General features: G+C 40.9%; 1 protein-coding gene across 2 annotated transcripts in view; it reads left to right on the plus strand.

Moving 5' to 3' along the window:
- The window catches only part of RHBDD1 (rhomboid domain containing 1), a 118,858-nt gene that overhangs the window by 11,338 nt on the left and 92,446 nt on the right, over positions 1 to 15,074 (plus strand). Inside the window, exon 2 of one of the 2 annotated variants that reach the window (XM_021682954.2) lies at positions 14,420 to 14,928. In XM_021682954.2, the coding sequence (XP_021538629.1) occupies positions 14,496 to 14,928 (433 nt within the window). In that variant the 5' untranslated portion in view covers positions 14,420 to 14,495. Of the gene's footprint in view, positions 1 to 14,360; positions 14,929 to 15,074 lie in introns of those variants that run through there. The other variant, XM_044913435.1, reaches the window with a different exon arrangement.

Raw genomic sequence — 15,074 nt, forward strand, 5'->3', positions numbered from 1 at the left:
TGTTACTTTGTACTACTCTCTTAAATATAGATCTACAAATTGACTTGTATCAAGAAAACAATTAGATTTGATAGAGTAAAAGTTTTCTGTAGTAAGAATTTCTGTGTTTGAAATATTTTCAAAATACATATACATTTTGACATGTTTAGTGGAAGTCACCAACTGCCCTTTCTTGGGAAACTCTTCTTCAGGCTGAGGTTATGCCCTTCCTAATTTTTTTGGTGGTTAAAGTATCATATCTCTTATTAAAAGACAGTGGGGTGACTTCCTGTTTCAGCTCTGACGTGTATAGAGTTTAGAAGTTGTTACCCTGGTCCTCACAACAGGACAACGGCTGAACAACCTGAAAATCAAGACTTCTTAGATACATCAGAGAACTGAGGACATAGGCAAACTCACTCCCAAATCTGAAGAGGCTTATATCGAGAATCATAGACAAATTTGTGTAGGGGAGGAAAAATTTCTGTTCCCTTCTATGCTCCTGGGTTCTCCAGTTGGAGCCCTGTAAACCTGACTGACAAAACACAGATCAACAAAAGAAAAACAACTTTATTAGCATTTGGGTGTACACAGAGATGAATAACTCAAAGGGATGGTTAGAACTTGGGCTTATATAGCATCTTAACAAAAGAATAGTACTTTTTTGGAGAAGTGACAAGACTAAAAGGACTTTGAGTTTCTATAGGAGGCATATATGTGGGGGAACTAATGGAAGATACAGACTAGTTAGTAAAGTTTGTTATGTAGATTCCACAGGTGGCAGATCAAAGGTTGTCCCTAGTGATTAACTTTTGTCCTTCCTGGTAGATAGGGACGGGAACACCTATAAATTCATGTTCTGCTGTTAGGTAAATGAGAGAGCAAGGACCTTTACTTCTATCTGCTTCTTCTCAGTTGCCTTCAGCTCAGAAAAAATGTTTATGCCAAGTGACATATATTGGTGGCATATTCTGCTACCCTGCGATTAGCTTACCTGGATCTGGGTCCACTGAAGGTAGTAACTAGTAGGACCATTTAAGTGGTAATTTCAGTGACTTTCTGGAGCCTAAGTGTAGGCTACTTTGAGAGTTAAAAACACTCAACTTTTCTGCAGAGACAAATCTGACTCATAACTTCATTTGAAAAACAGGGACTCTGGAGCTAGATTTTATTGTGGTTAAAATTTCTGCTTGTCTATAAAATGGGGAAATAATAATAATAATACCTGTTTAATAAAGTTTAGAGGACTGAATGAGACACGTGAAATAACAAAACTAAGACAATTTAGTAATGAGTTTGGTATCTTTATCCAAAGGAAAACAATCCATGGATTTGGGGGCAGGGGATATAATACTCAACAAGCAGTGGATCACTCTTCCCTGGGGATTTTGGGCAAGAGAGAATGGTATAGGATATTAGAAGAGGCAATGTGGAAACAGGGTATGGTTGGCTAGGGGGTGAGGGATTTCCTTATGAGGCTGGCAGGTCCTGTTTTCTAGAGTAAGATGAGCTACCTAAAACCAAAAATGGAGGATTGGTATTAGTGTTTAGATTTCCTTGACAGTGAGGCCTTTCTTGTAAGTATAGACTGACTACGGTTTAGGTTTGTGATATGGGCTGGGCCATTGGTACGGCCTCCATCTGTGGGTCCAGATCTATGAATTAACTTTATCAGATAATAGCACACATGTCAGGTTTGAGAGCAGTACTACCAAAGATGAACTAGTAATATGTGTGTGTAATTGTAGCCAGTGATTTGACTTTTCTTTTAGACTTGTATTTTAGAAAAACTATCAATCAGTAGAAAATGAGTATTTCTGTTTTAAGTCATTAAAACAATAGCTAAGATTTAATGAGTGTTTACTGTGTGCTTGACATTATTTTAAGCACTTTGATGTTTTCAGTCATTTAATATTTACAAGAATCCTAGGATCATGTTTAGCTATTGTACTTACAACCCCGTTTTACGTAGCAGGAAGCTGAGGCTTAGTTTAGGTGACTTGCATAAGTTCTCACAGCACTTAATGCTAACGCCAGTCTGTGGGACCAATTTGGACTCTGGAGCATGTGCTCTCAATCCCCAAGACACACTGAAAACATACAGTTTTCAGAGAAAATGATAATAGGTTCTGGTGACATCCTATTGACAGTGGTGGGCCATCCATTCTGAGAGCAGTGTGGGACATGAGTGCTTGGTCAGGGAGCCTGTCAGTGAGGAGCCTGGATGAGAGCTGGGCTCTGCGACTAAGGAGGAATTGAATGGGTTGGAGGGAATGGGGGGGCGGGGGAATGTGTCCTGGGTCCGGGAGTGATGCCAGCAGGGCCCTGCCCACATGCCCTTCATGCATTCTGACAGACTTCTAGCCTCCAAGACCTGCAGTTCTTTGCCTGAGTGCTTTCTCTGGCCCCTGTCACTTGCTTTGCCTGCTGTGGCAAGCCACAAGTGACAGGGACTTAAGGCAGACCCTCAGCCCTTTGGGTGATAGCACTGGGGCATATCCGTACTAGCTCCCAGATTTCCCAGTGAAATTAAGCCCCAGGCACCCATCATGACGGCTTGCTTGATAATGCACACAGTTTTGGCTGTTTTGCCTTCCCTGTTTTGCTTTCCCACTCCTCCACTAGTCAGTTGGCTTCTAAATAAATTACCATAAATCCCAAGTGTGTCACCTCCAAAATAAATTACTTGCACAGAGACCCTTGTCTTAGCGTCTGCTTCTTGGTGAAGCCCAAACAATATATAATAATACCAAAACAAACTGCTGTAATCATCAAGAGTGTGCTAATTAAATCCTCATAGCAACCCCTTTTACAGATGGGGAAACCAAGGCTTGGATTGATGAGCTAGTTTGCTCAGGGTAACTAACATAGCTAATAAACAGAACAGCTGGGTGATCTGATCTAAGGCAGCCCTCGTAACCACCGCTTTTGCTGAGCAAAGACCTAGAGACAAGCATGACCTGATCAGGAAAGTAGGCACAGAAGAGTAATAGAAAATAAGGTCAAGTACTCAGTGGTTTAAGTTTAATAATTACAGGGGCCTAAGGGGAGGGTCTCTTGTTCTGCCATTACAAAGCTGCACAAAGAGGTTCTTCCTTTTAGTGGTTGCTTGGGTTGGATTTATGAAATCAGAAGGCCCCCACATTATCTAGACTTTGGCACGTTGGTGATTTTCCCAGAGTTAGGAAAGTGCAGGGAGGAACAAGGCCTGACTGCCCTTCTCAGGGGCCACCATCCTGGTCTTGCACATGCATGTGCATGATTCTGGGCAGGTTTATAGCGGAGGGGACCTTTACACTGCCCCCCTTTCCTGATGATCTTATCCCTGAGAAATCTAAGGCAAGGTGACTTAAGAGGCCCTGTGTCTGTGTATGATTTTCTGAGCGGCCCTCCCCGATTCCACTGAAATTGTTTGAAAGCCATCCAGCAAATGGGCAGCGGTAATGGAGTAGAAGTATCTGTGTGCATAGAAGGACTCCTGCTTACTATAGAATCATGTTCTGCAAAAGCAGGGTAATTCTGTAGAACTATTTTGTGTTTCTCTAAATCTACATCCTTTATCACCCTGTGGGGGTGAAGCACTGTTGCTTCTCTCATTATATGCATGGAATAATCAGAGCAACTTTAGTTTTTTTAAGATTTATTTATTTTAGAGAGGGGAGGCAGGGAGAGGGAGAGAGAGTCTCAAGCAGACTCTGCTGAGTGTGGAGCCCGACATGACACTTGATCCCATGACCCCGAGATCCCGACCTGAGCCAAAACCAAGAGTTGGGTGCTCAACCGACTGCACCACCCAGGCACCCCAGAGCAACTTCTTACCTCGTTTGAAACAAGAAACAGTTGTATGCACTTTGTCTTTTTCTTTCTCTGAGCCTAATTCTGCCTCGCCTATGGTAGATGGTCAGTATGTTGTTTGTTGACTGATCGCATAGGTGACCTTGTTAAAATTTAGCCTCTTCCAGGCTGAGAAGGAGTTAAACTTTCTTCTGCCAGGCCGAATGGATGGATTTCTCCCTCTGTGTGCATCTCTGTGTCTCTTTCTCCATCTGTATATCAGTCTCCGTGTTTGATGAGTGTGTTTGGGGAAGATAGATCAGTCTTATGACTAGACTCATACTTTCTGAGCTTTATGTGCCACAAAGCAGCTTGATGATCCAACTCAGCCTGAAGAAACGGCCCATTCCAGAGGTTGTGTTCTTGGACACTCAGAACCCCAAAGCAAGGAGCAGACCTAGGCTGAGTAAAACCAGGACAGCTAGCAGAAGTTGGGGACAGAGTGCTATCTCATCAAGAATAGTTTCTCTGGTTCCTTTTATTTATTTATTTATTTATTTTTTAAGATTTTATTTATTTATTTGACAGAGAGAGAGACAGAGAGAGGGGGAACACAAGCAGGGGGAGTGGGAGAGGGAGAAGCAGGCTTCCTGCCGAGCAGGGAGCCCGATGTGGGGCTCGATCCCAGGACCCAGAGATCATGACCTGAGCTGAAGGCAGTCACTTAAACAACTGAGCCACCCAGGCGTCCCTCTCTGGTTCCTTTTAATCTTCATTATGCTTTTGACCTGAAGTTTTCAAATTGCTGGGGGGAATCCCCAGAATATTGCTCAGCATGACCAAGGCTTTGTCTTTTCCTTTCACTTTGACAAAATCCCTGGTTCCTTGGAATGTATGGTGAATCTTAATTTCCTCTATTCTGTGTAAATAAATTGGCACCCAAAGCTCTTCTGTTGTTACTGTTCTTGAAACTATTTTAAAGCATTTCCTAAATCTGAAGTTCCTTTCCTGAATCTTTTGCCTTTATGTGAAGCCAGCTCATTGTTCCCCAAAGCAGAGACTTTTCCACAAGTTTGATGACATGTGGCCCCATGATAGAGCCAGAGGAGACAATGATCTTGATTCTCTGGTTCTTAGAAGGGCTTGGCCTAGTTCTGCAGCCTCAGCCCAAGTACTACTTCAAGAGTTATCTCTTGACCAAGATCACTGAGTCAGATGGGACAGTGGAGGAGCTCCGGGCTCTGGTAGACAGTGAGGGCAGGACAGAGACCCAGTAACCCATCAAGATAATCCATGATCACCAACACTTTCAGCCCTGGGTGAAGCCTTTTCCCATCCTCAGTCAGTCCCTAGTGAAGTAGAAAAACTTGGTTTTTGTTGTGATAGTGTTGGTGGCTTTCTGTGTTTTCTTGTTTTATCTTTTACTTCTTTGGCCTTTCTGTCCTCTTTCTTAATGGTGGGGCCGGGATGGAAGCTGATGTCTTCTTTTTAAACTTGTGTACTTTCTACTGCACCATATTCCCTCTTAGGTGAAGCTGATGGAACCTTTGCCTTAAGCACTCTGAATCTTATCACTTCCTGAATATTGTTAAGAATCCACAGGAAAGAACAGATTATCAGGTCCTGACCTGACAGTTTCTTTTGGTGATTCCATTTATTGCAGTGGGCATGTATTTCTGTGGCTCAGAGTAGATGATTGTATTATTTGAAATCACTTTCCCATCTTTAATTGAAACTACTCTTTTCATAGCTACCACCTAGCTCTGCCTCAGTTATTTTTGTGTTTATAAAATAAATTTTATTAAAATATCTGCATGCAGCAGCTCCAGAAATTCTGATGGCTCTAGAATTTCTGTATCTAAGGGTCTCAGAAGTAGAAATCTGATTGGAAGTGGGGTGCAGGTTTGGGAGCTAGTAACTAGGGGATGCCTTGAAGCTGTGTTTTATAGCAAGCATGCTGTTTTTAATTAGATTTATGTTAATTTAAGGGGGGATGATCATGAAGATTAACTTTCTCCACCAGTGGACACTGTCTCCATATTTCTGAACTATGCAAGTCTTACCCATTTTTTTTTTCCAATCTTGCTAACATACCCTTCTGCCCTCAGCAACTTTACGGTTTAAGCCCCAGAATTTCTTCACATTGGTTTGTTTTCTAGGAATTTTACTTTAAGATGCCTTTTACTTCTTTTGAAGTGTTAAAAACATAATTGTCTCCATATAATAATTTTTTTTAAAGAGACATTGTATTTCAGTGACCCTCATTGTTGAAAGCAATATCTAACTTAAAATGTATTGCTCTGCCTTATTGCTCTTGGTGAGATCTTTTCATAAAAGGAAGCCCTTTGCTGAATGGTTAAGTATTGAAATCTTCACACTTTTATTCACTTTTTCCTCATTATTATTTAAATTAGTTCTAATAAAATTTTACACTATGTCAGTAGCAATTGAACTAAATATTAAACATTGTTTTATTCCCTTTTCGTACTTTTAAAAAGTTCTCCCAAACTTGAGTTTACCCTCCAAGAAGCATTTATGTGAAAGAAAAGTAGCTGGCATTTTCAGAGTTCCTAGGGTAGTGAGTTAAGTTAAAAAATATTGGTTATGAAGCAGAACTTTGAACTATTTTCTGGCCTGCCTCTAGATCACAGCCCAGAATTTTCAAAGATTTTTATTTAACCACTTGCAGACCTTGGAGACATTTGGTACATGCTGTGGACGTGCAGACCTTTTAGGACAGCTTCTCCTAGGAAGGGTCACAGTAGTGAGAGAGAGCACTAGATAAGCAGTTCCGCCTGGTGGGAAGGGCTGGATTTGAGTCCTAAGTCCAGTTTATAAGCACTACCATCTTGGTTTATCTATACGAGAAAAATGGAATTTCTTTCTCTGTCTCATGGTTTCCCACCAAAACTGCTGAAAGGATTTCTGTCAAATTGGGCAGTTGTGTTTGGAATGGGCAGACTTAAAATGCAAGCTATGGGATGTGTGGGAAATTTGCTTTGGCGACCTCTGGTGATGAGAGCGCCCCAAGCCTGACTGTCCATCTGTGGAGATGGCCACTAACTAAGCACCTTGGACAGAGAAAGCCGAGGGCTGAAGTTTGAACATCCCCAGAAAGTCTCAAGGGCAGAAGCTCCATTGACCTGCTCCTCATTTAGGTAGCTCTAAAGAGTATGCTTCACACAGGTACCTGGACAGTTAGGTGATTTTCTTGGCAAGTGCTGGGTAGACCAGCTAGTGGATAACATGGAACTAAGTTTGTGTTCAGACATTTGTAAGAATTATATGAAACAAATTAGATACAAATACTTTGAAAACTATAAATAAATGTGTTAGATATTAGTTGTTATTGTGGAAGTATGTAAATATTATAAGACTTTGAATCCTAGGCTGAAATGCTTCAAGTTGATCAAGTATGAGGGTAAAAATTTAGTATCTGCTAATATCGGTAGGGTGCTTGTTAGGTTTCAGGTACAGTCCTGCATGGATGACAAGTATTAACTCATCAACAACTCTATGAGGCAAGTCTTATTATTATTTAGTATATATTTTATAAATGGGGAAACTTAGGCACAGGCTGACTGAGAATTTGACCAAGATCATACAATTCCAAGCAGTTGAGTCAGAATTTGAATGCAGGCCTTAGGCTTCGGAGTCCATGCTGTTCACTACGACACTCTTCAGTCTTAAGATGTTGTAGAGAATGCCGTCATACATGAGAAACAAGATGGACTGGGGGCAGGAGATAATACGATGAGATTGGATTTTCAGCAAATCTAGTCAGGCATCATATAAGTGGATTGGGGGAAGAGTGTCCAGTGATAAGTGTTTGACTTTTGGTGCAGTCTGTCACTGCATGGTATATGCCCTTATTAATGGTTTCTTACTTCTCTGGAACATTTTGTTACTTCTTATGTTGTTTTAGTGGTCTCAAATCCCATCCCCCTCAGAGGTCAAGGATTCTGCCTTGATATTCATACTCAAGGCAGGCTATTCTAAACAACAGTTGGGCAGTGTCTTATTAAGGTATGCAAAATCTTACATTTGTTTTCATTGGGAGAGATGGTAGATGAGGGAAAAGAGGAAGGAGGAAGTCTTGTGTCTTAAAAACTCTATGTCTGGTAGCTTAAAGTCAAAACGATTTAGCCGGTTGGCATTCGGGAGATAGCCTAATGGTTATATCGAGCCATGTAAGACAATTTCTCATGTGGTTGTAATGATGAAGCATATGAGGGTGGAGAACCGTTGAATGGGTTCTGAAATCTCAGAAGCCCTCAAAAGGGAAAAGTGCTTTCAATTCCCAGTTTCTTCTGGAAGAGTCCAAGTTGTGGATATTTCCGTGAGTGGGATGCAATTACTGAGAGTGTCACAATGTTCATGACTAGATCCCCATTACCTTCTTAATATAATTTGATTCCTGTTTTCATTTTTTATTCATGAAGTCAATTTTCATTCACTTGAGTGTTTTCATTTCTTTGGATCTCTCTGCCTTTAATATGAAATAGGAAAACAGAGTCCTACTCTGATTCTTTGACCTTAACATTATTGTGGTTCATGAAGCCACTTAGATCCAGATGGCTAGAAGAAATTTGTCATTTATGTGCAACTTGCCATTAAACAATTATGGTACTCTGACAAAGATTCCACCCAGGACCCCCAGGACTCCCCATTTACTAATCAGCCTAGGTGGATGATGCATTCTGGCAAATTGAACATGGGGTAGTGATGTGAAGCCATACCATTCGCTGTTACACTTAATATTTATTAAGTTTTAAGAGCATAATTTACATGTTATTCATATGACTGTGTATTACATTTAACAACCATATATTGCCTATGAGCTACGTAAACTTTGAAATTTCATATATCTGAAAAGAGGAAACAAATTACTTTGCAAGTGTTCAGTTAATTATTGTTTTTTTCTAAATGCAAATACATATGACACTGTACCATTTTCTTATTTTCAAAAATATTTTGGAAATGTACATTTTCTAATTGGGTTCTCTCGGGACCTAAGGAAGCTACTACCTTTTAGGACAAATAAAAGTATTCTAAGAAATTTTATTGGAAGAACAAAGAATTTTATTATTTTGTGCCAGACTAAAATGCTCCCATCTATTGGCCCTATAGTAAGAAGTAAAGAAGACAATCTTGTGTTTGGATTAGAAAAGCCATGAATGATAGGATTCCTGAGAGAGTTAGGGAGTGAGAAGAAATGGTTGAGTCCAGTTCATTCCCAGAGAGAGTTCATTCTTAGAGAAAAAAAATGCATTGTGTTTTGTGTATATTTTGACCAAGTTAATGCAGTATTTACAATGTGCTAATTTGTTGCACAGCTCTCATAAATTAAAAAGCAGAGGATGCTTTTATGTTTAACATGATCTGCTATTTCCATAGCATTTTTGCTTTGTTTGAAGCAATAAAACATACTAACCCTCTGTTTCTTTCAAAATTTTACAGTATTTATCGTCAAATGAGTGGGCCTGAGCCTATGACCCTGCTACTGAGGTACACTCACATTTACTCTTAACATGTCCCATCCAGGGGCATGGCAGTGCTGAAATCCTGGCAGGTGAACCACAACGATTTCTTTGTGGTTCCGTCTTTCTTTCTGAAGCTTTCTTTTGACCTGAGCTTGTTAAACTGTTTCTCAGAGAGAGAGAGAGGGGGAGAGAGAGGGCATGAGCTTCTCTGTATGGTTTTGCATACCTATCAATATGCGTGTTTATATTATATTTTAAGCAATGAAAATTTAGGCGTTTGCTCAATGTCATTAGTCATTAGGAAAGTCTAAGTCAGTACCACTTCACACCTACTCAGCTTGCTAAAACGAAAAAGGTGGATAAAAACAAGCAGTGTTAAGGATGTGGAGACATTGGAATCCTCATACACCGCTGGAGGGAATACAAAATGATGCCGAAATTTGGAAAACGGTTTGGCATTTCCTCAAAGAGTTAAACATAGAGTTACCATATGACCCAGCAATTCCACTTCTAGGTATCTAAGAGAACTGAAAATGTGTGCCTACCAAAAAAATATATACATGAATATTCCTAGCAGCATTATCCATTCAAGTCAAGAAGCAGAGACAACCCAAATGTCCATCAACTGGTGAACGGATGAACACTGTTATTATCAGATGCCCCTTTGGGGATATAGGGCATTTTAACTGAAAATTGAGACATTTACCACTCTAGTAAATTCTAATGATGAAGTATTTTGTGCTTTGTAAGTAGAATTGAAAATCACTGTAATTAGATTTTTTCCCCCTTTTTATAAAACTCCTTTCTCTCCCCTTTGAGACACTTTGGTTTCCCAAGTTATGATTTCAGTTTCTTTTGTTTGTTTTAGCCACTTAGCTTTTCTTATTACATACCTGTTTAATTTTTAATTTCTTATTAAAAGTAGATATGGCTATCTTTCCTTTCAATATTTCAAGAAGTCTTCCATTTCTCTCTGTCACAACTTTGATACAGTGCTATCTAGTGTGTATTACTACATAATTAAAATGCCATTTTTTAATCAAATAGTTCTGGCAAAACAACCTATTAAATACACTTTACATGGATCAGAGGTTTATTTCTGTAAAGTTGAGATAAATGTTATAAACATTCTTCTGGAACTAAAATGTAAATGGAATAGTATGCATAGTGCTATGGGGAAGGTCGCTACAATTGCAGGAAAAATACTTAGAAGATGAACAGATCGTAGTCTTTTCAGTCAGTCTTATTTATTGTATAATGTGGATATATTAAAAAATACTCATTTTGAGTCCTTGGGCAAAGAACTTGTAAGCACTGACTATATGCCAGTCATTGTACTAGGCTCTGGGTAATTAGTGGTAATCAAAACAAAGTGATTCTGCGGGCGCCTGGGTGGCTCAGTTGGTTAAGCGACTGCCTTCGGCTCAGGTCATGGTCCCGGAGTCCTGGGATCGAGTCCCACATCGGGCTCCCGGCTCAGCGGGGAGCCTGCTTCTCCCTCTGACCCTCTCCCCTCTCATGCTGTTTCTCTCTCTCTCTCTCAAATAAATAAATAAATAAAATCTTTAAAAAAAAAAAAAAACAAAGTGATTCTGCCCTTGGCCATTTCTGCTGCAATCCCCGAGCTCCTGTGTTGGGAGCACCTTGTGGAGGGAGCACCGTGACTGGGGCAGAGACCAGAGAGGTGGGCGGGGTAGTGGTTGTCACAAGTGTGTGGTTATGGTGAAGAGTTTGGACTTTATTCTAACTGTAATGATAGGCCATCGCAGGCTTACTGCGGGGAAATCCAACTTCAGTTTTACAGGGATTATTCTGGGCGGTGGTGGAAAAATGGTTGGTGGGTTGTAGGAGGATAAGCAGAGAATCCAGTTAGGGAGTTTGTTATAATCCAGGCAAGGTATGACTGGCTTAGATTGGAGTAGGTCTCAAGAGCTAGAAAGAAGTAGATTGACAGAATCTGTGGACCAATTAACGAAGTGTGTGGTGGAGGGGATGGGAGGATAGGAGGGCGATGAGGGTAGAGGGCGGGTCAGGGATGTTTGCATCCTGACTTGAACAGCAAGGGAGCGGGAGATTCTGTATCCTGAGATGCTGAACACAGAGGAGGAACAGAATTGGAAGGGATGGGTCCAGCGTTCAGCTTGAGGCGGGTTGAATGTGAGGGAAGGATGGGTTTATGAGCTGGGGAAGTGCAGAGACTAGCCTGCTCTTCCTTGGGCTGTGGTAACTGCTTTATGGTCCGGGTACAAGTTAGAATAAATGGATCACTTCCCAAACCAAACAGGCTGAACTGGTTTCCAGCTTATAGATGAGTTGCTATAACCGATCATGCCTCTGTGGTCTCTCTTACAGCTCAGCAGTCTGAACGTTTTTATATATTTGACGAGCAGAACAAAACAACATTCATTTACAGTCAGTGCTGGCTTATTGTGATCTCTTCTCTTTGGTATTCTTAGAACCCTGCCTGCTGGGCCCACAGGGTCAAGTTACAGATGTGACCTTCGCATGGACCACATGGATTTTCTGTGACCCTGTTAGAGGCTGCATCCCTCGCTTTTGAAGGCTGACTTGATAGCTTATTTGGAAGGAAAGTGGGCCGTAGAGTTGGTATGAAATATGCCCATTTATTTGTGCTACTGAACACCCCAGACTTACGTTCTAACCACACTGGTACTCTAGTGGCCTTTATTTGTAATCGTGGAGCCCAAAATATATTCTGCACTTCTCAAATTGGCTATGGTTCTGTCTGCCTTCCCATTGAGTATACATTTGTTGGGAACGTGAACCACATCATTTTATTCATCCTTTGATTTTCTATAGCCAATATTTTAATTTTTTTCAGCAAATAGAAATCGGTCATTTAGGGGCTGAGATAGTGAGGGTTTCTGTTCTTTGTGATACCTCTGCTGTCTGGCATGGAGACCGGCATGTGCTTGGCACTTGATATTTATTAAACAGATGAGTGACCTAAGGAATGGCTAAGTAGACATTTTGTGAGGAGGTGGGGGTAATTCAGTTTTCGGAAACCAAGAGATCAGACAGGCTGTATTCTTCCAAAAAGATTATGCCCCTGCAACCTACTGAGAAATCAAGGGTGCAAAATAGAAATTTGGGGATCCAAATGACAAAACAAATTTTAGAAGCCACGAGAGTAGAATTGCATGAGTGTGTGTTGAAGAGAGCAAGAATAGAGGCAGAAGGAAAAGCAGAGGAAGGGGGATTGCTGGGGGGAGAGGGGGTGTGTGGCGCTGCAGGAGAGCACAGGGTCCCAGGGAGACAGGGGCCTTCACCAGCCGGAGGTGGTGGTGAGAGGGATGCTCAGGGAAAGGAACCACTGGATTTGGGCAGAAGTCAAGCAAGTGCAAAACGAGCCTGGGTGCAGTGTGAAATACTATTGAGGAAGTTCCACTATCTTTTTGTTTATACTGCTCATCACTAATGATTCCCATCACGGTGGAGGGGGGTCATTTTTCTTAAGCAAAGACCTAATTAGTTTTGATTCTGTGCTGTGCATAGCCTGGCATCATAGGACACTATTTATACTGAGATTGAAGGGTTCATTTTGCGATTTCTTGTAAGCTGATTACTTAATGATCAAGGCCAGATTTTTCCATTGCTCCTATTATAGGTATTGAGGTTTGATATTAAAATTATTTAGGGAATGTTGCAAAAAGTCAGAGTAATTGGAGATTTGAAAATCGACTTGGATGTCAATGTGAAAAATATAGACTATTTCTCTAAAATAGCCTGGGAGCTCTTCAGTTGAGATTTTATTAAGTTCTCTAGTTCCTGAGAATGCTACAGAGCTATAATAATAAGCCCATAGCAATAAAAAAAAAAAACTTGGATTGTGCTAATAACGGGGATGTACACAAACGCATACATACATTAATGTGTAATTTTTTCTTGGTCATTTCTTAGAATGCATATGGGAAGAGGATGGGGGGAGTACCTTTGAGCCTTATTAGGATGCTACCATTTGCAAAGCTTTTTCACATAGGTGAGATTACCTTAGAGTATTGAAAAGTGTAGCCACTGTATATTTAGCATCTGCTTCGTTCCAGACGTGTTACAGTAATCCTGGGAAGGAGGTATTATCATTTCTAGTTTAAAGTGAAGAAAGTGAAGTTCAGAGAGTTTGAGTAATTTGCCCTAGGTCTCAGAGCTTCTAAGTAGAACTGTAACCATTTTTGCCCCCAAGCTCACATACCTTCCAGTGTCCTGTCCGAATGAGAATCTTTAGGGGATCAGATAAGTCACATATTTGGTTGGGAGCCCAAGAAGCTCCACAGAGAAAAACCACTAGATGAGAACTTTTCCCAGCGTCCTGACCCTAATCTGCCTCTTGACCCATATCTGCAACTGACATTTTTCTTCTTCCTTCCTGTTACTATGGAGAGGGCTGGTTCCCTCTAAGGACTTGATTCTTTTTGTGTATCTTTTGCATCTTTAGTCTGTGTCTCTTTCTTTGCCAGCTTCTTCCCATAAGCATAACCGAGGCCCCCACCAAAGCAAATACCTTCTGTATTGGTTAGTAATTGCTGCATAACATAGCACTCTAACACTTGGCAAAGCTACAGACTGATTTATTTAGCTCACTGTTCTGTGGGTCAGCAAATTAGGCTGGGCTCTGCCGGACTCACTTTTGTGACGATATAAAGCATCCTAGCCGTTGATAACTGGCGATATGGAGTAGAAGATAGTAAATGCTTGCATTTTAAAACCTGCCTGTGGAAGTTTAAAAACTTTGGGGCAGACTGTATTGAATATATCAAAATTGAATATTTCTTTTAAAAAAAATTAAGGGGATAAAGAATCCTGTTCAGCATCTGGAGTAGAAATCATTATTAAATATTTACACACTATCTTTGTAGGGTTTTTATGAGGTTACAAGCTTATTTATAAGGAAGACAAGTCTTTTTTTCATGGCATATTTGTCAGAGAAAGCATACCCATCCATTAACTGGTCCTTTGGGATTTGGGAGAAAATTCCTATTTTAGAATGTTAAATGAGGAAGGATGGCAGCCAGCATCCTGATGTTACTCTGGAAGACACTAAAAAAAAATGTTTCTGTCAGATGGGAGGTGGGGTATATATAATGTAAGCTCATCTTTAAATGAGTATGCCTTATCAGTTTATTAAGTCTTCATTGATGGATTTCCATGTGCATTTTGTGTTTTAGGTTCAGCTGCCTATATATCTTTCCCGATTCCTAAAACCTGATCACATTTTCCCAGTACTGGGTTGATAACCTAACCATGCAGCGGAGATCAAGGGGAACTAACACTGGACTGATTCTGCTGCTCTCTCAAATCTTCCATGTTGGGATCAGCAATATTCCACCTGTTACCCTAGCAACTTTGGTTCTCAACATCTGGTTCTTTTTGAATCCTCTGAAACCGCTGTTTGAGTCCTGCCTTAGCGTGGAGAAGTGTTACCAGCAAAAAGACTGGCAGCGCTTACTGCTTTCCCCCTTTCACCATGCAGACGACTGGCATTTGTATTTCAACATGGCGTCCATGCTGTGGAAAGGAATAAATCTAGAAAGAAGACTTGGAAGTAGATGGTTTGCCTACATCATCGTCACATTCTCCCTACTCACTGGAGTGGTGTACCTGTTCTTAGAATTTGCTCTTGCAGAATTCATGGATGAACCTGGCTTCAGAAGGAGCTGTGCTGTAGGTTTCTCAGGTAAGGCAGACACATTTCTAAGGGAGCATGCATGAAGACAGTAAGGGAGGTGTGACTGTTGTCATTTTATGAAACGGGGGTCCCTGTTTGGGGAGCGGACTGAATTCTGAGTGGCTAAGGATCCCTGGGGCTTGGATTTTGGAGAG

The sequence above is a fragment of the Neomonachus schauinslandi genome, chromosome 3 (genome assembly GCF_002201575.2).
Source record: "Neomonachus schauinslandi chromosome 3, ASM220157v2, whole genome shotgun sequence".
NCBI lineage: Eukaryota > Metazoa > Chordata > Mammalia > Carnivora > Phocidae > Neomonachus > Neomonachus schauinslandi.